Source organism: Macrobrachium rosenbergii, chromosome 31 (assembly GCF_040412425.1).
Source record: "Macrobrachium rosenbergii isolate ZJJX-2024 chromosome 31, ASM4041242v1, whole genome shotgun sequence".
NCBI lineage: Eukaryota > Metazoa > Arthropoda > Malacostraca > Decapoda > Palaemonidae > Macrobrachium > Macrobrachium rosenbergii.
Window position 1 is genome coordinate 7,863,306 of NC_089771.1, and position 23,769 is coordinate 7,887,074.

Consider the following 23,769-nt stretch of genomic DNA (forward strand, 5'->3'; position numbering starts at 1 on the left):
ACTGAGAGTGACTGGCCTCTCTTCCTCCTCCTTCTCTGTCCTCCTACTTCTCCTCCTTTTGGATGAGAATAGGACTTGAACCAATACTTGCTGGATCTGGCACTGATGCGGTAAGACTACACATCGAGCACTCGTTCTAATTTTCTTCTAGCATATAGAATCAGTTCCGCTCCTTCCTCTAGCAAGGGAAGGAAGGAGAAACTGGCAATAAGGGAACCCTATATCAGCTTTTCCTTACTGCCTCCGACTCTAGATTCTTCCAGCCTATTTCGTATGAGTTACGTTTCCTCACTGATACGAAAAGGTCGAGTATCTGACATTTGATCTTGCAGTTCTACACTCCGATCAATATGTCAGAGGTACGGTACTCTTCCTTGCTCTTTCGACCAGGAGGAGTAGCCCAGGTGTGCAGAACTCCAGTCAGTTCAGGAGACTCACTCAGATTCCTCCCTCCAACCAGTGAGTCTTCCTAATGTAAAGGAGCGATGGTTTGTATATCGTGTTGGAACAAATCACAATTTTTGAAAGTAAATTGTATTTTTCCTAACTACACAAACCTGAGGTCCTTTACATTACATATAATGTCCGCCTCACGCCACCCCTCAATCTGAACCTGGACCGAAAGGCAAATTGGAATGTTTACATCCGGGCAGGCGGGTATTCCCGCCTACCTGGTGGTAGTTACTGCCTAACCACCTTGCTCAAGAGTTTAACGGCCATTTCCAGCCTACGCTGAAAGTAATTCCTAATGTAAAGGACCTCAGGTTTGTATAGTTAGGCAAAATACAATTTACTTTCAAAAATTGTGATTTTTGATCAGTCACTGCAATGCCAATGTTCATTCTGCGGAATATCAAGATTCCTGTTTTCTGTTGACGTCTCTTGTATTTCAGGTGCGCGGTTTTATTTTCTATTCCTTCACATTTATTTATTTGTCAGCTTTCCCTGTACTATCTTGTCTTTCTTGTTCTGCAGGCTGATTTCCCCTTTGGAGCCATGTTGGGTTTATTAAAGTCAGTTTACTCTGTCTGTAAGGGTTTTCAGCTGAAGATTTGAAGAAAGGGAAAGGCAGTCCCATGGACAAACAAAATGGCTTTGAAGATGTTTCTACTAAGGCCAACACCACACTCTTTGCCTATATGACAGACTTCTTGTTGACCACAATACTAAGATGGTGTGAAATAGAAAGAGAGAAGAGAGTTAAACAGGTTCCAAGGTGACCTGTAGTCACATAAAACTTTAATTATTTTGCTTCAGCACCCTGAGCGAGGTTTGAATTGGGGATTTACGAATGTACTGTGTGCTTGCTTTAGTCTTTAGTGTATATTGATTATTACTGAGGAAAATAATGCCTGTATACTAATGTAAGCCTAATACACTCACTGTACTGTATATTTATAATGATCAGTTTCTTTATCTTGCAGATAATTTGTAATGCACTAAATGAAGAATTGATCAGAGGTCCTGGGAAAGTGGAGTTGAAGTAGTGGTCAAAAAGGAAGTGTATTTCTTGGTCATGTTGGTAACCCTTTAGGACTGCTGTCCATTTTAATTTTCGGTAAGTATTTAAAAGATTATTTGTACATTTACGAGTACAGTAAACCCTCAGTTTTTGCAGGATGCACTGCACTTCCTCGAATGACTAAAATCTGCGAATGCTTAAAACCCTTGAAAAACACTTAGAACTGCCTATTTTGATAGTTTAAACACAAATAAAAACCTCTAAAAATGCTTATACCTGAGTATTTTAATAGTTTTATCACAAAAAGTGCATTTAGTCATGAAAATATGAAAATACAGTAATTAGTGGATATTTCTCAGTGAAAAATACCACGAATGGGTGAATTTTCCACAAACAATGGGTAGCTACGTTCCACAGAGAAATCCGCGAATACGTGAGTCCGCGAATAGTGAGACCGTGAATACGGGGGTTTACTGGACTGTCATTCATGTATGTTTGAAAGTATAACTCTTGAGGTTACGAACTTTCTAACTGTTTAGACTTAGCTTTCTTGGCATCAGAATTATAAAAACAAAATTCATTTGTTCCCATGAGGATACAAACCTTTGTCTGTTATATTGGAGTATTTACAGCATGAAATTAAAATCTTTGAATCATAATACTGTGGTCTGCAGACCCTTCCTTTTGGCTTGTTTCAAGTTAAGAAATCTTGACTGAGTTGTATTTTTCATTTGTGTACCATAAAGGTTTGTTGTGGATGTGAGATAGTGTGTGTGTGTGTGTGTGTGAGAGCATGTGGCTACTTTATATCATCCATGCACAGTATGTTGATCCTAGCACCTTTGTTCCTTTTGCACGGGCAGTTTATGCTGAGGATATCCCTTGTGACACCTTGTGACAGCCAAGAAGAGAAAGAACACCAAGTCTGTATGGGCAGGTAATACTCCTCCCTTCACTTTTGTCTCGTTTTGGCACCAACTCTGACACTTGTGGATGACTAAACTGGGCCCTCTGCTCATGATGGAAGTGGTATGTGTCTGATGTTCATCCCCTACACAGTCGTCGACCAATCACCTGCATCTTTCAATCCTTCTGTGGTGCTGGGGTCTTCCTAGGTTTCATGGGAGTTACTGAAGGTACTTTGGAGGTCCCTTGGTAAGTACAGTAGGTGGAACTGTCCTTTGTTACCATCTTGGAGTTTGGGTGCTGCCAAAATCTCTCATGCTGCCCATGCTTTGAAAATGGATCCCCTCCTGCTCCCCTGACTCCTGGCCCTGCATGGACTCTTGTTTCAGTGATGTCATCCCCTAGTGAAGCAGGAGAACTGAGTGAGAGGCAGAGAAGGTGGCTGCCTCCCCCAACATCCCTCTCTTTGTTCTTGAGCTCTTCCTCTTCTGTCCCCCGTGTCATCATCAGAGAGGGCCAGTAGACACTGCCTGTTTGTGGGAGGAGATTGGACTGAAAGTGAGGTCTGACCTGGACTCTCATTGTGCTTACTGCATCTCTCCTGAGTTATGGCAGGGGGAGACTGCACCTCTTTTTGGTTTATGAACATCCTGGCTCTTCAAAATCAGTTTGGTTTGTCCAAGTGCACACTCATGGCTGTTCACCCTCGCACAGCACCTGTACTTTCTCTTATGGTATGTCCACCGTGCACCAAGTTGCTTGCTACCCATGTGACTGGTCACCATTTGCTAAAGCACCACCGGTCCATGAAGTCACTCCTGTAGCTCTTGTAAGGGGCGTTTCTTGCTGAAGTATATCGGAAATGTAAAGTTCTGTCAAATGTTCCTCAGTTGAGGTGTAACTGGGGAATTGGGCCCCTTGTCAGAGTTTAAGTCATGAGAAGCATCCTTTTCACTGGTAGGAGTGACTCCAACAGATTTTGGACTTCTTTTGTATTCTTTCACCGAGATATCTCCTCTTAACAGTGTTATGAAGAGCTTTTGCTCAGCCCTAGGGCAGGCATTCAAGACCTCACGTCTTTAGAGTGGGATAGACTCGTTCTCAAGATTCTTACTCAGGTGCTCAATTATTAGACTCCCATTGAGTCTTTAGGAACAGAATGCTCTCAAGAATTTTTGTGCTACCCTTCGAGTAGAATCTAGTAGATGAGCCTCACTGTCTCTCATGCCAGTTTTGTGCTGCATTGCTTCTTTCGTGTTGTTTTTGGTCAGTTGTGAAATTTTCTTCATCCTGACCTGTTCTAAGTAATGACCTATTTGCCATTATGAACTGTCAGTTTAGAAGGAATTCTCCCCTTCTTGGTCAGATTAGGACTGTGTGTCCTATGTGAGGTCATGTGTACTCTTATTATTCACTATAATTTAAAAGCCCCAGGTTCCTTCTGGGGATCCTCTATTATTGTCAGATAAGTGGGACCATTGTAATGGATTATACAAGAATTTCCTAGAGGAATAAACATCAAATTCTTTAAGATCAAATTAAGATTCATCAGGGAAACCAATCTGAGAAATATGATTGATCTCATGAACATATACCGAAGTCTTTTGTAACCAGTAATATTCAAAGTACTGTACAGGCAGTCCCTGGTTATTGGTGGGGGTTCCATTCCTGGGTGAGTGCCTTGAACCTAAAGTTGGTGATAATAACGCCAAAAAACCCGCTTGACAGTGCCATTAACCAGAGATCGGCACTGAAATCCCCACTTAACGGTGCTGTTAACTGGAGATGGATGCCGAAATCCCCACTTAATGGCGCCGTTAACCAGAGATGGGAGCAAAAATCCAGTCGACGACGTTGCTAGCCAATTGCTGTACAGTAAACCCCCCATATTTGTGGTCTCATGATTCACGGATTCACCTATTCATGGTTTTCCCTGTGAAACTTATGTACACATTATTCGCTGAAAATTCGCCCATTCACGGTATTTTTCACTGAGAAATATTCACTAATTACTGTATTTTCATCTCATTTTCATGACTAAATGCACTTTTTGTGATAAAACTATTAAAATACTCAGGTAGTGCTCGAGTTACGATAATTCACCTTATGATAATTCAATTTTGCAATGGGGTTAGCAATTAATACCGATACGACAGTATTTATAAAATATTTTCAAATTTAGCACGGGCGCAGGCAGCAGCGTACAATCAAGCAGCGAGAGAGACCAAATTACAATAGACCAACTTCTTTTCCTCCATCTCTTTATCCCATCTTTTAGTTAAAAAAGTCAAAGAGAATGATGAAAGTATTGTTAGTAATGTTATACTCTTGCGTAAATGTGTACAGCCATAAACAACTGATCGAGAAACTTGTTTTGCTTCTCGGAATCGGATAACAACAGCCGTTTTGCTTGTATTTCAACCATTGTATGGTAATACTCAAGTACCGTAGGTTATAGTACAAGTGACGTTGAACAGTAAAATAGGACTGATATATTTTTACCATTATACCCTTATTTGGTATGGATAAAAGATCGGCAAGGAAATATACTGATACTGCTAAATTTAAGCTGCAAGTTGTAGCTGAAGCTGAGAAAACAATTTTCAAGCTGCTAATGACTACAGGCAGTCCCCAGTTATCGGCAGCCTCGGTTTCAGGCGATCCGATTTTACGGCGCTTGTCTAGCGACAACGATAACCAGATTTTTGTCGCTGATAATTGGTTATCGGCACTGATTGCCTCTTATCGGTGGCGCTGATCACCGGTTATCGGCGCCGCTAACCAGAGATCAGTGCTATTATCGCTGATTTTCAGTTAGCGGCGATTTTTGGTTGTCGTCATGCTGTCGGGAACGGAACCCCTCCAATAACCGGGGACTGCCTGTATAAATTATCGTGCATCGGCAACATGGATGAAACTTGACCATAAATAAAATTGGAGAGAAAGTATTTTAATCAAAACTACTGGGCATGAAAGAACACATTACTGCTATTTTTACACGATAAACGATAAATACATAAAGCTTGTATTATGATGAAATCAGGTGAAAATAGTGAACGGAATCTTGATTTTTTTTACACAAAACAAACGCCCCCAAACGGCCAGCGTCATCTGTTAACGAAAAAAGTGGCTAAATTAATTTCACAACGAGACATATTCAAGTTATATCTCGACTTAAAAACACTTCATATATCGAAAAATAACCTTGCCCCTTATAAAGAAAGTATCCAGAGATTCATTTACACTAACTAGAAGCAAGAAAAGCGTTCTGAACTGAGTTAAATAAAGTGGTATTGGTTAAATACAGCGAAATAAACACTGCGTCAATGATTTCCAAACCAAGACAGTGATCGCAATTTATAACACAGAAGCAGTATAAGAATATATACAATAAATATTATTGGATACAGTGAATTAAAGCATAACGTTTTAAAAGATCCATGGAAAAAATGCATATTCGTTATGTTGATGTTTGTATAATACGATTTGTGAATACAGAGTACAGTATAATGTAGGCTACTCTACTGTATATGTATACGATATACCACAGTGTAGGCTATGCTAATTCTTGTGTGTTATTCAATTTCTCTTTGTATTGAATTATCGTAAGTCACTCTGCATGAACCTCCAGAATTAGCTGATATTAAAAATTACTATACTGTGTATGTTAGAGCATACTTTATAGTGTAGGCTAGGCTGTCATATAAGTATACATGGTACAGAATACCCTAGTGTAGGCTACTACATTCAAGATACGTTTTTTCCAACAAACGATGGGTTTTTTGGAACCTAACCCCATCGTAAGTAGGATAATACCTGTATAAGCATTTTAGTATTTTTTTGTGTATTTGAACTATCAAAATGGGCCATTCTAGTATATTAGCCCTCTAACGCCGAGCCTCTACTGTATTTACGAAAGTGTGTCGTATGCTGGCGTGCGTCGAGTTAGCGCCAAGCAGAAAAAAGTTTTTTCAAAAATCACTGCACGCTTAGTTTTTACGATTAAAAGTTCATTTTTGCTCCTTTTTGTCATTGCCTGAAGTTTAGTATGCAACCATCAGAAATGAAAAAATATCATTATCATATATAAATATTGAAATATATGACAGCGCAAAAAAATTTCATATATAATTGTATACAAATCGCTTCTGTGAGCAAAACAGTTAAAGCTAACAAGTTATTTTTTTCTTTTGTATTGTACACTAAATTGCAATGATTTGGTATATAACAAATTGTAAAACAATCAAAGCAACACAGAGAAAAATATTATCACAAAATGATGCATGAATTGTAATGCTCGACGTAAAAAGTTTTTCAAAAATTCACCATAAATCGAAATATTGTGCTAGAGACTTTCTGTTTGTTGCAAAATGAAGGTAATTGATTGAATATTACTAGACTGTAAGTGTTTTAGCTTACAATTGCAGTTTTCGACCATTTCGTCGAAAGTTAAAGTTGACCGAAGGTCGAATTTTTCTATTTATTGTAATTTATATGAAAATATTTCAAAACTGATAAAACCTATAACCATGATTTATTTTTTGTTGTATTTTACATGAAATTGCGCACATTTCCATATATAAAACTTTATGTACCAACTAAAATAAAACGGTGCAAACATTACGAGAAAGTGACGAAAGAATTTTTGAGATGTTCGGCCGAGTTACCTCGCGGATGTAAGGAAAAAGTTTTTTCAAAAATTCACCATAAATCGAAATATTGTGCTAGAGACTTCCCATTTGTTGCAAAATGAAGGTACATGACTGAATATTACTAGAATGTAAGAGTTTTAGCTTACAATTGCGTTTTTCGATCATTTCGGTTGAGTTAAAGTTGACTGAAGGTTGAAATTTTGGCACTTATGATTTATATGAAAATATTTCAAAACTGATAAAAGATACAACCATGAGTTATTTTCTGTTGTATTCTACATGAAATTGCACACATTTCCATATATAAAATTTTATGTAACGACTAATATAAACCGGTGCAACATTACGACAAAATGACGAAAAGAATTTCCGAGAAGTTCGGGTAGAGATAATGGACGTAAGGAAAGTTTTTTTTTTTTTTTCAAAATTCACCATAAATCGAAATATTGTGCTAGAGACTTCCAGTTTGTTGCAAAATGAAGGTACATGATTGAATATTACTAGAATGTAAGAGTTTTAGCTTACCATTTTTCAACCATTTCTGTCAAATTAAAGTTGACCGGTTGAAATTTTGGCACTTATCGTGATTTATATGGAAATATTTCAAAACTGATAAAAGATACAACCATGAGTTATTTTTTTTGTATTCTACATGAAATTGCACACATTTCATATATAAAACTTATGTAACGACTAATATAAACCGTGCAAACATTATGACAAAATGACGAAAGAATTTCTTGAAATTTTTCGCCGAGTTACATACGAAAAATTCACCATAAATCAAAATATTGTGCTAGAGACTTCCAGTTTGTTGCAAAAACGAAGGTAAATGATTGAATATTACTAGATGTAAGAGTTTTAGCTATAATTGCGTTTTTCGACCATTTCGGTCGAGTCAAAGCTGACTGAAGGTTGAAATTTTTGTAGTCGACGGGGTACGCTGCACCTGACAATTTTAGTCGATGTATCCAGTCGGGCGCTTAAGGGTTAGAAGAGTTGTAAGTATTTGCAGGTTTTAGCTATTCGTGTTGGGGAGGTACGCATCCCCCACGAATATGGGGGGTTTACTGTAACACGTAAATACCATTAACCTATGCTGCCTATACTTTCTATCAACTCGCATAGTTGATAACTTCATCTTTGGAGAACTGACCACTGACAGATGGGCTCTTCCTCGTCAGTTTTTCTTAGGTTGTATTTTAACCGATGTCTTTCACATACAAAATGATCCTTGATCATCATCATCTGCCAAGAGTGACTGGATTTGCAGAGTAGCAGCTCCAATATGCAGTAAATGTGCCTCCCACACTGTCAAACTTCTCAGTTCCAGAGGTCCTTTACTCCTCACACCATTGGGCTGTTGTGTAGTTGGAACCTCAAAAGTTCACGCGAAGATGCAACGCATCACACAACTACTCTAAAATAATTCTCTATGTATTTTAATAATTTACTTACATCTTCTGTTTATTACTAATTTACTTTTTATTTTCTTAAAACTGATCTCTTCTTTACTTCACCATTACCGCCTGTAATTTTTTTCAAATGAACACTAACATTCTTTGAAAGCTTCTTGAATAACAATGACATTGTATGATGGATACAGTATTGCCTTACATAGTGTAGTATCTTGTCCATCCTTTTGCTGTTGTTGGTTATAAAGAGCGACTTGAATCACATTCTACCTGTGATGCTACACAATGGCATAAGTTGAAGCAATGTTTTCGTATTGGCAAAACCAACTCTAAAGAGAGAATGTTTGAATATTTCGTATTTATGTATCAAAATGTTTTGTGAATTCTGAAACTTTAAATGTTCGTTTACCAATGTTGGATTTGTAAATAATATACACTTGTTTGTGGTTTGTTCCTGCACGAATACAAACCTCTAGTCTTTACATATGGATTTTACTTGCAGTGTGAGCTGGGAACAGCCATTTAACTTTTAAACAAGGTAGTTAACTATCGACGGTAGGGGTGGGAGTCCTGCTCACCCAGTTGTGTCGGGTCTGGCCTTCTGAACAGTAGGTGCAGTTTGGCCAGAAAAGGAAGAGAAAAGAGGGTTTCCTTGGCATCTCCGGATTGCAATACACCTCAGGTGATGTCGAGGGTTCTCTGACTCCTTCTTGCCCCCAGCCAAACTGCCTCCTATTGTTGCCACTCCCAAGGGAGAGGTCTCCCCTTCACTGTCTCCTACTTCTTCGTTGGTAGAGAATCGGCTTGGGGGGCGATGACCCCATAGGACTTCGCTGGTGATCTCTGTCCACTTGGGGTGGGAAATTTCCCTGTCGGGGTGAAGGGAGAGTGCCCATCTTAACCCAACTTGTCTTGCAGTTGTAGTGGAGCCTGAGGGTTAGGTAGTTATGGCCCTCCCTAGGCCTCCTGGGGAGCCTTCCGTGGAGGGCGTGATCTTACACTTGTGGGCCTCCAATGCCCTTCCATTGACTGCTGCTTCTATGACTGTAACTACTGCTACGGTCACGATGTCTACTGGATCTAGGACCACCATTTTGGCGGTGGTTCCTACTGTCCTGCCTCCTGTTGTGTTCCCTCAAGTGCTCCCTCTGACATCCTCCCTTTGGTGGGGTGTCATTCTCCACTCCCTGTTCGAAAAGGCATGCCGTGAATGTAGGAAGAGGTCGAAGAAAAAAGTCACAAATGTCTTCATCTTCATTGTCGTCTTCATCGTGTGCCTACGTCCCCTCCCCTTCATCTTCCAAAGCTAGGAAGTGTAGGAAGAAGGCCTCTCTCAGCTGTAAGAAGACCTGTATGGCTTCTAATGTCAACCTTCTTCCATGGAAGAGGCTAAGGGATCTCTCGTTTGCTGTCCCAAGCTGCCTTCCAACACAGGAACCGTTGCGTGGGGTTCTACAAACCCCCATTTCATGCGAGCAACAGGCGCATGGGGTTCCACGGACCCCTGTGTCACCTGTACCAGTCCTGGAAAGTCACCTTCCAGGGCCAGTAAAGGACCTACCAGTGCACGGGGTTCCACGGACCCTTGTGTCATGGAAGCAACTGTTGCACGAGGTTCTACGGACCCCCTGTTTCACAGGAGCAACAGGTGCACGGGATTCCTTGGACCCCATGTTACCTGCACTGGTCCCTGAAAATCACTTTCCCGGCTGGTAAAGGTTCTACCATTGCACAGGGTTCTATGGACCCCCATGACACTGGTTAGGGTCCCAGTTCTACATACCTGGGCCCAACCCAACGAGAGAGTGAGCTCTGAACCTGCAGGCACTCCCTCCCCCCTTGCAGGTTCCTGCAAGGGAACAGTGCCAGGGTCCTAGAAAGGTGATGCTGGCCTACCGGTCTGCTCACCTTGGAAGGCAAAGAGGAGGTCCCCTGTCCAGTCTTCTTCTGCTGTAGAGGCCCTGGCCTCTATGTAGCACATCTTTGGGATAGCTCCCCGTCTGCGTTCGCATGAACAGGAAAGCTCAACCTGACCCATGCGGCCATCTGAGGTTTTACTGGGAGCCGGGAGTTGGACAGGCCTAGGGTTTGGGACTGGGAATGTTTACCTTCCCATCCCAACCCTTCCACGAAAGCTTAGGCTCCAGGTATGGTCCTTTTACCAGACCAGTTGTACAGTATACTCAAGTGGCAGAGAGGTGGTCATGGTCTTCCTGGTCACCAGAACCCTAGACTCGACCTTATCCCCAGGACGCGAACACCCCTGAGTTACTGAGGACCTACTCAGAGATCATTCGTTTGATTCGTCAGTACAACAGTCTTGAGGAAAAGACCTTGGCTGCTCCCATGGATTGTTTGTTGGCTTTCAAAGCCTTTGGGGACCCCAGAAGGAACCCAAAGCTTTGATGGGCCTGCCATGGTCAAGACTTGCTGAAGGGGTCTTGGACCAAGTGAATTTTCATGTCTGTCATGAGAATTCTCTTCGGTCTAGCTGCTCGTGCAAGATGCTTCTTCCTCCTCTCACCTGCCAGAAAAAGTACTACAACCCCTCGGAGAAGCCATTGCCAACTAAACAGGTTGACCCAGACCTGGTTCGCCTGTGCACAGGTCTGTTGCTGGACCAACTCCTTGCAGAGGGAGTCTCCCTTCTGCAGCAGGAGGCAGTGGCATTGGAATTGACTGCCATGCCAGTGTTCCAGACAGTCTCCTGGATCGATCTCTGGTCCCTTTCAGTGGCCAGGATTGCCTCTTCCCCTAGAGTTCTGGTAACTCCAAAGAAGAAGCCACATGCAGGAGACTGATGCTGTCTGAATGTAGGACCATCTCCTACCTAGCCTACCAGACAGCTAACCTGTGGGCTAACCTGGTACTGAATAGGAGAGATGCTTTCTTGACTCAGATTACCATGTTTGTTGGTTCTGAGTAAGCCTTGGCTCTGTGGAATGGACTGGTACTAAGTTCCACTTCCCTCTTCTCTAGAGGAGAAGTGGATGTCGTGGTGGGCAGGTGGAGGACAGAGAGTAACGATCATCTTATTCGCCAGGCAGTGGCCAAGACTTGAGAGGTCTTCGCGTGCCACTACAGCCTGACCTTCAGGTCAGGCTGGCCCTCCTCTTCAGGTCCTAAGAAGTCCCAGGCTTCCAAGGGCCTTGCAGGAATACCCAGTCTTCTGCCCCTATCAGGAAGGGTGCGCAACAGCGCCCCTTTAAACCCCTTTAACACTTGGAAGAGGAGGCAAGGGTAAGAAGAAGGGGGGAGGATGCTAGGGGTGGCATTCCTTCCCACGTGCTGCCTTTGGTCGGGGGTGCCTGTCGAGCCATTGGGCAACATGGTAGTGATATGGAGCGGAAAGCTGGTTTTGAATGTCCTTCGGGTAGGATATCTACTTCCCTTCGAGATCCCGCCACCCCTCACCAATGGTCCAGTCCACTTAGGTATGTACATTCCTGGCTCGCTGAAGCATCTCATCCTACAGGGGGAGGTGAAGGCGATGCTGAAGAAAAGCTGTAGAAGTTGTGATGAACCAGTCTCTGGGGTTCTACAACTTCTCTTTCTTGTAGAGAATGTGGCAGGTGGATGGAGGCTGGTCATAGACCTCTCTCCCCTGAACCGATTTGTTTGCCAGACTTGGTTCAAGATGGAAACGACATGGCCTGCTCGTGGCCATCAGGGAGTCTGACTTCATGCTTTCGGTGGATCTGAAGGATGCATATTTTCAGAAACCCTTACACCAATCCTTTCACAAGTACCTCCACTTTGTCGTCGGGGAGACAGGGTTCCAGTTCAGGGCACACTGTTTCTGGCTCTCAACTGCTCCTCAGGTGCCCAGGTGTTTACTTGAATGTTCGCCCTTGTGTTGACTTGGTGAGGTATCATGACACTTGGTTAGTTTTGGCAAGCTCCCATTTGCAGTTGCTCCAGGACAGAGATTGACTTCTTGAATTTTGTCGCAACCTGGGAGTCGTGATAAATTTCAAGAAGTCTGAGCTCATACCCCAGCATGCTGATAGATACGGCAGCAGTTAGTCTACCCCTCAGACTCACGTATCAGCAAGTTCAGAGAGGCATTGTAGTTGTTCCTGTCTTGACAGGGGCAACCAGCTCGGCAGTGGCAAGTCGTTCTCAGTCACCTGTTGTCCTTGGAGAAGCTGGTCCCCTATTGGCAGCTTCACCATCATTCCCTTCATTGGAGAATGAAGGAGTTCTGGTTCCATAATTGGAGTGTCATTACACACCCTCACCTGGGGTGCTTCTGTTTTCGGATGCATCAAATGAGGGATGAGGCACACACCTGGAAGAGTTGCTGGTCACAGGTGTGTGGAATAAGAACAACAAACACCTCCACATCAATATCCTGGAACTCAAGACAGCTTGTTGACATGGCACACATCAACAAGCGGGGGGATACTGGTGTCCCTTTAGCTCCACAGGTTGGCAGTGCAGGTGCACGAGTGGGCAGTAACGCACTCAGTGGAGCTGTCAGCCAAGTACATTTCGGGGAAACGGAACTTAGTGGCAGACAAGCTTAGTTGCTAGGGTCATGTGATAGGGACAGAGTGGTCCCTGCACCCAGAAATTGTTCGGTTTTTGGGGCCTTCCGGCAATAGACCTCTTTGCAACCCAGCACAACGGAAAGCTGCCAGTGTTCTGGTCAACCATCCCAGACCAATGGGTAGCAGTAGAAGACGCCTTCCAACACCCATGGGACAATGCCAAGGCTTATGCTTTCTCTGCTTTCTCCCTGTTCTGCCTGATTCGACTAGTGATCAACTGGGTAATGATCACCCCAAATCTCAGGATGACCCTGGTGGCTCCCAAGTGTCCACATGGTGAATGGTATCTGGACCTCCTAGCTCTGCTTTCTGAGATGCCGAGAGAGATTTCCCTCCAACACAACCTCCTATGCCAGCCACACGTAGAGAGGTATCACTAGGCCATGGAGTCACTGTCATTTCACTGTTGGAGACTATCCAACATCTCTTGCAGGCGAGAGGTTTTTCTCACTGCACAGCAAAAGAGATGTCTGGATAACTTTGTAAAACCTCTGCAGCTGGGTACCAGGGGAAATGGGCCATCTTCTGTGGTTGGTGTCGTCGACAGGGTATCTCTGCGGTTGGAGCTACTCATCAGCAGGCAGAGGACTTTCTCATTTTTCTTAGCCATGTGAAGCTTCTCTCCGTCTCAGCTATTAAGGGCTACAGGCCCTGGACCGAGTTCTTCACCTGAAAGGCATTGACACCTCTTCCTCGTGGGAGATTTTTATGCTGTTGAGAAGCTTCGAACATTCTTGCCTTCCCAGGGAACTCGGGCTCCCTGAGTGGGATGTAACTTGCGTTTTATAGAGCCTGACTTGTGCAGCCTATGAGCCTTTACAGAGTCGTCAGACAGGGATCTGATCCTCAAGACTGTGTTCCTGCTTGCCATGGCATCGGCGGAAAGAGTTGGATAACTTCATGGACTTTCCTTCAATGTTAAGCACTTGGGATGGGGATATGTCATGCTTGAGTTTGTCCTGGAATTTGTAGCGAAGACTCAGAATCTGTCAGACCCTGACACCAGATTTGAGTTCTTTTCAGTCCCCTCCCTAGAGGAATTTGTTGGTAGTGATCAGGACAAGGACGAGATGCTACTGTGTCCAGTTAGGCTGCTGCAGTATTGTCTTAAGAGGACTCGACAGCTCAGGTCTAAGTGCCACAACTCTTCGTTAGTACTGGGTTGACCAAGAAAGAGGTGTCCATGAACGCGATTTCTTTCTGGCTTCGTGAGATGGCCAAGTGGGCATATACTATGTCTGACGAGGTAGACTGGAGTATGTTCAGGACAAGAGGAGCTCACGAGGTCAGGGCACTGGTCTGCCCTCTCATTCAGGTAGAGCCTATCAGTTCCAAAGGTACTAAGGGCAGGAGTGTTGTCTTGACAAAACACATTCACGTCCTTGTACCTTAGGGACGTTGTCCATAGGTCTTTTGACATGTTTTCCTTGGGTCCTGTGGTAGCTGCTCGACAAGTTGTGTAGCTCACCGGACTCCCCGAGAGGGACAGGTAACATCTCACCTAAGGTGTACGGTTGCAAAAGAGAGATTGTGTGTGAGTGACTGGCCTCTTCCCTTTTCTCTTTGTACCTTCCTCTCCCATAGAGCAGAGGGACGGTGGTGGATTGGTGTGCTATGCAGGTGAGATTATTCTATAATCTAGAATATTGTAGAATAATAGATGGAAGTCCTCCCCCTATCTCTAGCAAGAAGAGAGACAGAAGCTGATAATAAAACAAACCTGTTGGTTTTATTAGCCTTTTATTGTCCCTGACACTTCAGGTTCATCCAAGCCCTTTATGAATCAGTGACACAAACTCATTAATTTGAAAGGCCCATAAATCTGACAGTTGAACATCTGACATGCTCAACAGATCGGAGGCATGGGGCTCCTTCCTCTGCTCTTCAAGACCAGGATGAGAGGCCCTGGTGAGCAGAACTACCAGTTGGTTCAGAGATTTACTCAGACTCCACCCACCAAGAGTAAGTCTCCATATGTAAAGATCGAATGTTTGTATTCAGGTAGGAAGGAACTACAAATTTTCAGAGTAATTTATATTTTTCCTAACATACAAACCTGAAGGTCTTTACATTTATGGCCCACCTCAGCCACCCCTCGTTCTGATACCTGGGCTGAAAGGCAAAGTGAGTGCATACTGACTGGTGGGCGGGATTCCCACCCCTACCGATGCTAGCTAACTACCTTGTTTAAAAGTTAAATGGCCATTCCCAGCTTGCGCTGCAAGTAAAATCCATATTTAAAGACCTTCAGGTTTGTATGTTAAGAAAATTACAAATTACTTTGAAAATTTGTAGTTTTCCCTGTTTGTTATAGACAGTGCTGTTGAGGGCACATTTTTACTTCGATTTTTATTTTATTTCAGAGTATCCCAAACAGGAAAATTTCATGAGATCCTCGATGTAATGCAGTGGGAGTTTAAGCATATTTTTACTGCATTTTTGTTACATCATATTGCCAGTGTAATACAGGATTTTTATACTGAAGGAAAAAAAATCAGATATTGAAAATATTTGACAATAAATTACAGCAATGTAAGATATGACAGTCTACATAACATTGTTAATTTAGAAATAATATGTGATGCTTAGAAGTGTAGTTGGTCTTATGAAATATTTTGGATTTTAATTGATATAGCTGTGTTTTTGTCTGTGCCAGATTGGTTCCTTTGTGGTGTGAGGAGTCTTGTTTTTTTATAAGAATATTTGGTATGCAGTATCATTAAAAGCAGGCTGAAAATGAGCTAGGATTGTTTTGAACTTGGAAAAGACCTGGATGCAACTTACCGTTCTGTGAGATGTAGATTTTGTGATAACAGGAATTAAAATTATTTTCTTCAGTGCTTCCTCTCATTCCAGCAATTTCACTATCTGAAGGTCTGGCAATAGTTGGTCCATTTTGAGAGCTTTTCTTGGATGAAACTGAATATTCATTAACAAAAACCTGACTTTGTTTCAAAGCTGTAAATTCAGAATCTTTTGAGAATGGAAGATGAAAACTCAGTTTTGCCTTTAATCAAACAAGAAAATGACAATTTTGAGGATGAACCTACCAGAATCACAGTTGATGGATCTTTATTTGTAGATTCTTCCATAGAAGTCAAAGGGGAGCCAGAATATATTGATTGTAGTGAAGTTGATGTAAAATATACATGTGAGCCTATAGAGAGTGAAGAAGACCATCCAAGTTTTGGCGTGGAAAGCGGAAAGAAGATCTGTATTGCAGAAGAAGATAGACATTTGGGTAGAACAGAAGTGTTTTCAAAGAGAAGCAACACTGCAGGGAAGCAACTAACTTGTGCTGAGTGCCAAAGGACATTTTCACATATGTGCGACCTGAAATCCCACATGAAAACTCATACAGGAGAGAAACCATTCACTTGCTCTGTATGTCAAAGAAGTTTTTCTGCATCAGGTGATCTCAAAAAACACATGAGAACTCATACAGGAGAAAAACCATTCACTTGCTCTGTATGTCAAAGTAGTTATTCTCTCTCAAGTGTTCTCAAAAGACATATGAGAACGCATACAGGAGAGAAACCATTCACTTGCTCTGTATGTCAGAGTAGTTTTTCTCTCTCAGGTGCTCTCAAAAGGCACATGAAAATTCATACAGGAGAGAAACCATTCACTTGCTTAGTATGTCAAAGAAGTTTTTCTGAATCAAGTGATCTCAAAACACACATGAGAACTCATACAGGACAGAAACCATATACTTGCTCTGTATGCCAAAGAAGTTTTTCTCATCAAAGTCATCTCAAACCACACATGAGAACTCATACAAGAGAGAAACCATATACTTGCTCTGTATGCCAGAGAAGTTTTTCTAGTCAAAGTAATCTCAAAACACACATGAGAACTCATGTAATCAAACAAGACAATGACAATTTGGAGAATAAACATACCAAAATCACAGTTGATGGATCATTATTTGTAGATTCTTCCATAGAAGTCAAAGGGGAGCCAGAAGATATTGATTGTGGTGAACTTGATGTAAAATATACATGCCAGCCTATAAAGAGTGAAGAAGACCATCCAAGTTTTGACATGGAAAGTGGAAAGATCTGTATTGCAGAAGAAAATGTAAGTTTTTCTGAATCGAGTGATCTCAAAAAACACACGAGAACTCATACAGGAGAGAAACCACATACTTGCTCTGTATGTCAACGAAGTTTTTATCGTCAAAGTCATCTCAAAACACACGTGAGAACTCATACAGGAGAGAAACCATATACTTGCTCTGTGTGTCAAAAGAGTTTTTCTCATCAAAGTTATCTCAAAACACACATGAGAACTCATACAGGAGAGAAACCATATACTTGCTCGGTATGTCAAAAAAGTTTTTCTCGTCAAAGCAATCTCAAAACACACATGAGATCTCATACAGGGGAGAAACTATATACTTGCTCTGTATGTCAGAGAAGTTTTTCTCATCAAAGTGCTCTCAAAAAACACATCAGAACTCATACAGGAGAGAAACCATTCACTTGCTCGGTATGTCAAAGATGTTTTTCTGAATCAAGTAATCTCAAAACACACATGAGATATCATACAGGAGAGAAACCATATACCTGCTCCATATGTCAAAAAAGCTTTTATCAACAAATTCATCTCAAAACACATATGAGAGTTCATACAGGATAGAAACCATTCACTTGCTCTGTATGTCAAGGAAATTTTCTGGTTCAAGTCATCTCAAAATGCACGAGAATTCTTACTAGACAGAAACTGTATACTTGATCGTTGTCCAAGTAGTTTTTCTGATTTTGAAATTCTCAAAGTACACATTGGAAATCATTGTGGAGAGATGACGTTCTCCAGTCCCAATGTCAAAAATGTTAGACAGTTTCAAACTTTGAGATTACTCATGAAAATTCATAATTATAGAGGGCAATTAAATGTACAGTACTGAATGCCAAAACCTTAGGTTTTTTGACTGGTGATATTTTATTTTATTCAAGAGTGTAGGAGGATCTTACTGAAAACACAGACGATTGCTCTTTATTTGCAGATCCTCTCTTGGAAGTCAAGGCAGAACCAGAATATTTTGACTATAGTGAATGTGATGTGAAATTGTTGTATAACCTTTATACAAAGATAAAATAAATTATTTTTAGTTTTTTGTGTTTTTTAACTGTACTCATTGAACACTGTTCAGTACTAAGTTAGGAATTTTTCTGCTGTCTACTTCACTTTTCTTATTCCCGTGTACTTTTATATGATTTCCAAATTAGGACTGAGTTTTGTCATTGGGCAACATGAATACTTCTTCCTTTTGTTATTCAGCATTATGCATATCACTTGTATATGTAGTTGTAAGCTTCGAATATTTCCATGAAATGTCATGCCTAGGGGAAATAAAAACATTGATTTTTTCATTAAACATCAATGAAAATTAGGTGGAGTTTTATTTGATTATTTTTGATATGTACAATGTGTCACTGGCTTGCGGTGGGGGATCTGTTCCAGCGCCACACCATAAGTTGGTTTTTCGCCATAATCAGCGCTTTAACGACGCTTATGGTGACATAACTTGATGGTTGGTGCTGTACCTTGATGCCTATTCTTGCCGTAAGCACTGTCAACGGCACTGTAAAACGCTGTTAGCAGTGCCGAAAAGGCGCCGCAAAATCGAGTCTGTCATAAGTTGGTGACGCACTGTACTATGTTTTAATATGCTACAATGAATGTGATATAGCATTAGTAAATCCTAATGCTTTGTATTAACCCGCTGGACACAGTGGACCGACTAAACTACTGTACAATTCTGTTTTAAACTAACCAGTCAGAAGTGTTTTGACCGGACTTGCTTTGTAAATGACTAAAGTACTCTATAACTGTATTCTGTTTTAAGCTAACCAGTCAGAAGTGTTGAGATAGGTCTTGCTTTGTAAATGACCAAAGTACTTTTATTTCTGTATACTGTTTTATGCTATCCAGTCAGAAGTGTTGAGACTGGACTTTCTTTGTGATGACTAAAGTACTGTACAGTATTAAGTTAACCCATCAGAAGTGTTGAGACAGAACTTGCTTTGTAAATGACTAAACTACTCTAGTACTGTATTCTGTTTAAAGCTAACCATATGTAAAGACCTTCACGTTTGTACATTAGGAAAAATACAAATTCCTATGAAAATTTGTGGTTTTCCTGATGTACATATGTTTTCGAGTCAAAACAAGCTCTCTTATTATGATACATGGAATTTTTTTTTTAATGTGATTCTGTGTTTGTTATGGACAGTGCTATTCAGAGCACATTTTTACTTTGATTTTTTACTTTATTTCAGAGTATCCCAAACAGAGGAAAATTTCATGACATCGTCGATGTAATGCGATAGGAGTTTGAGAAGATTTTAACTGCATTTGGTTATTTACATCATATTGCCAGTGTAATACAGGATTTTTTATAATGAATAAAATAGATTAGAGATATTGAAAATATTTGACAATAACTTACTGTAATGCAAGATATGACAGTTTGCATTAATGACTGAATAGTTTGTTTGCTTTTACATATTGTTAATTTAGAAATAATTTATGGTGCTAAGAAGTGTAGTTGGTCTTATGAAATATTTGAGTTTTTAACTGATATAATTGTGTTTTATGTCTGTGCCAGATTGGTTCCTTTGTGGTGTAAGGAGTCTTGTTTTTTTATAAGAATATTTGATATGCAGTATCATTAAAAGCAGGCTGAAAATGAGCTAGGATTGTTTTGAACTTGGAAAAGACCTGGATGCAACCTACCATTCTGTGAGATATAGATTTTGTGGTAACATGAATTAAAATTATTTTCTTCAGTGCTTCCTCTCATTCCAGCAGTTTCACTATCTGGAGGTCTGGCAATAGTTGGTTCATTTTGAGAGCTTTTCTTGGATGAAACTAAATATTCACTGACATAAAGCTGACTTTGTTTCAAAGCTGTATATCCAACATCCTTTGAGAATGGAAGCTGAGAACCCAGTTTTGCCTTTAATCAAACAAGAAAATGACAGTTTTGAGGATGAACATGACAAAATCACAGTTGATGGATCTGCATTTGTAGATTCTGCCGTAGAAGTCAAGGGAGAGCCAGAATATATTGAATGTGAAGTTGATGTAAAATATACGTGCGAGCCTATAAAGAGTGAAGAAGACCATCCAAGCCTTGACGTGGAAAGCGGACAGATCTGTATTGCTGAAGGAAGTAGACATTTGGGTGGAACAGAAGTGTTTTCAAATCGAAGCAACACACCAGGGGAGCACATAACTTGTGGTGAATGCCACAGGACATTTTCACAGATGTGCGACCTGGAATACCACATGAGAACTCATAGAGCAGAGAAACCATTCACTTGCCCTTTATGTCAGAGTAGTTACTCTCTCTCAAGAGCTCTCAAAAGACACATGAAAACTCATACAGGAGAGAAACCATTCACTTGCTTAGTATGTCAAAAAAGTTTTTATGCATCAGGTGATCTTAAAACACACATGAGAACCCATACGGGAGAGAAACCATATACATGCCCTATATGTCAAAGAAGTTTTTCTCGTCAGAGTCATCGAAAAACACACATGAGAACCCATACAGGAGAGAAACCATATACTTGCTCGGTATGTCAAAGACCTTTTGCTCGTCAAAGTAATCTTACAGCACACATGAGGTATCATTTAATCAGACAAGGAAACGACAATTTGGAAGATGAACATACCAAAATCACAGTTGATGGCTCTCTATTTGTTGATTCTTCCATAGAAGTCAAAGGGGAGCCAGAAGATATTGATTGTGAAGTTGATGTAAAATATGCATGCGAGCCTATAAAGAGTGAAGAAGACCATCCAAGTTTTGACATGAAAAGCGAAAAGATGTGTATTGAAGAAGAAAATAGAGATTTGGGTGGAACAGAAGGGAAGCAAATAACTTGTTCTGAATCCCAAAGGACATTTTCACAGATTTGCAACCTGAAATCCTACATGAAAACTAATAGAGGAGGGAAACGATTCCGTTGCTCAGTATGTCAAAGAAGTTTTTCTGAATCAGGTGATCTCAAAAAACACATGAGAACTCATACAGGAGAGAAACCATATGCTTGCCCTGTATGTCAAAGAAGTTTTTCTCGTCAAAGTCATCTCAAACCGCACATGAGAACTCATACAGGAGAGAAACCATATACTTGCTCAGTATGTCAAAGAAGTTTTTCTCGTCAAAGTGATCTCAAACCACACATGAGAACTCATACAGGAGAGAAACCATATACTTGCTCGGTATGTCAAAAAAGTTTTTCTCGTCAAAGTAATCTCGCAATACACATGAGATCTCATTTAATGAAGCAAAAAAATGACGGCAGTTTGGAAGATGAAAATAGCAAAATCACAGTTGATGGATCTTTATTTGTAGATTCTTCCATAGAAGTCAAGGAGGAGCCAGAAGATATTGATTGTGGTGAAGATGATGTAAAATATACCTGCCAGTCTATAGAGAGTGAAGAAGACCATCCAAGTTTTGACGCAGAGAGCGGAAAGAAGAAACCATTCTCTTGCCCAGTATGTGAAAGAAGTTTTTCTCATCAAAGTGCTCTCAAAAAACACATTAGAATTCATACAGGAGAGAAACCATTCACTTGCTCGGTATGTCAAAGAAGTTTTTCTGAATCAAGTAATCTCAAAACACACATGAGGACTCATACAGGGGAGAAACCATATACTTGCTCTATATGTCAAAAAAGTTTTTATCAACATATTCATCTCAAAAAACACTTGAGAAGTCATATAGGATAGGTACCATTCAGTTGCTCCGTATGTCAAAGAAATTTTCAGGTTCAAGGCATCTCAGAGCAGACAAGAATTCATCGTAGACAGAAACTGTATACTTGATCTTTGTCGAAGCAGTTTTCTAATTTTGAAATTCTCAAAGTACACATTGGAAATCACTGCAGAGAGACGACATTCTCCGGTCCTAATGGCAAAAATGTTAGACAATTTCAGATACTTTGAGATTACTCATAAAAATTCATAATATTTACAGGCAATTAAATGTACAGTACTGAATGCCAAAACCGTATGTTTTTTGACTGGTGATATTTTATTTTATTTAAGAGTATTCCAAATTGAAGAAAATTGCTGTGTACTTCAGATTCTCACTAGGACTGAGTATTATACATAGAACGTAATGTGAAAATGAAGCTGAAAAATCTTTACCATTAACTGAAGAGAAGGAGAATTTGGAGGAGCATCTTACTGAAAATGCAGATGATTGTTCTTTATTTGCAGATCCTGTTTTAGAATCAAGAATAATTTGACCACAGTGAATTTGATGTGAAATGGTTGTATAACTTTTATATGTAGGTAAAATAAATTACAGTTATTTTTATTTTACAATTGTATTCATTGAACACTGTTCAGCACTAGGTTAGGAATTTGTCTGCTGTCGACTTCACTTTCCTTATTCCTGTGTACTTTTATATGATTCCCAAATTAGGAATGAGTTTTGTCATTGGGTGACATGAATTTTCCTTCCTTTTGTTATTCAGCATTATGTATATGCACTTGTATATGTAGTTGTAAGCTTGAATATTTCCATGAAATGTCATGCATAGTGGAAATAAAAAGATTGATTTTTTCATTAAACGTCATTGAAAATTAGGTGGAGTTTTATTTGATTACATTTTTATATGTTGTGTTTTAATATTCTACAAAGATTGTTATAAAGCTTTAGTAAATTCTACTGCTTTGTATTGACCCACTGGAGACAGTTGACTGACTAACCTACTGTATTATTGTATCGTGTTTGAAGCTAACCAGTCAGAAGTGTTGAGATGGGACATGGTTTCTAAATGACAAAAGTACTCTATTACTGTAATCTGTTTTAAGCTAACCAACCAGAAGTGTTGAGACAATCTGTTTTAAATGACTAACCAACCAGAAGTGTTGAGACAAGACTTGCTTTGTAAATGACTGAAATACTGTATTACTGTAATTTCTTTTAAGCTAACCAGTCAGAAGTGTTGAAATAGGACTTGCTTTGCAAATGACAAAAGTAATGTATTATTCTGTTTAAGCTGCACATTAGATACATAACATATACTGTAGATATGTTTGCATGGATCACTGTTCTAGAAAAAATACGCAGTGTATATCCTTTTTCGCAGGGCTGCTTAAGATGCCTTGAAACCGTAACACAAATGAGAGCCAGCTGTAAAAACAAATATGTGAATAATAATAAGAATGATAAAAGTTATTACTTTACTGAAAAGTGAACACTGGTTGGAACTATAGCAGTATACTGTAACAATAAACCAAAGTGGATCATAAGCAAATACAAAATAAGACTGGCAAACTTGGCCAGGAAGGAGGGAGGTTGCAAAATGAATACACATTTAGAGAAATAATAAAATCTTCGGCAGTGCCAGGTCGCAAGAAAACCTCTGCCTCTGGGCTACCATGTGGGACCATGCAAGCTGACTGTCTTAAGAGCTGAAGTTCTGAATTCACACGCAATAACACATCTCTCTGGAAGAGAAATGGGTCAAATTAAATATGGAAATGGCATGCACTACGGCCTAACAACATGCAAATGAGTTATCAGGTCTTCCCTAACTAATAAGTTCGATGCATCACAATGAAGTCTCGTGCTCTGGACATTGTGTTCTCGCATGTAAGGATAGGACATTCAGTAAAGACTAGCGCACTAATTTGGAATTAAACTAGACATGCAAACAATGGATGGCCTTGGCACAGAGGATTTTATGTAGGTTCCAAGGAAAGATGTGGAAGGTAAGTCACATGAGAGAAGGTAGGGCACGTGGTGA

General features: G+C 40.4%; 1 protein-coding gene across 4 annotated transcripts; it reads left to right on the forward strand.

The window, feature by feature from the left end:
- The first annotated feature begins 785 nt into the window (after positions 1-785).
- Positions 786-22,603, forward strand: LOC136855349 (oocyte zinc finger protein XlCOF6-like). Of its 4 annotated transcripts, XM_067132265.1 has the most exons (3): positions 1,401-1,558; positions 2,326-2,399; positions 19,273-22,603. In XM_067132265.1, exon 3 carries the CDS (start codon positions 19,928-19,930, stop codon positions 21,737-21,739), a length of 1,812 nt encoding a protein of 603 aa, XP_066988366.1. In that variant the 5' UTR covers positions 1,401-1,558; positions 2,326-2,399; positions 19,273-19,927; the 3' UTR covers positions 21,740-22,603. The 4 variants fall into 4 exon arrangements, with proteins under 4 accessions (XP_066988369.1, XP_066988366.1, XP_066988365.1 ...); XM_067132268.1 differs by lacking the exon at positions 2,326-2,399 and having other exon boundaries at positions 786-1,558; positions 15,352-19,559; XM_067132264.1 differs by lacking the exon at positions 2,326-2,399.
- Positions 22,604-23,769: the final 1,166 nt, after the last annotated feature.

Bases quoted from the DNA above. Each gene is read 5' to 3' on its own strand.
- LOC136855349 (XM_067132265.1), top strand. From the start codon at position 19,928: ATGGAAGCTGAGAACCCAGTTTTGCCTTTAATCAAACAAGAAAATGAC.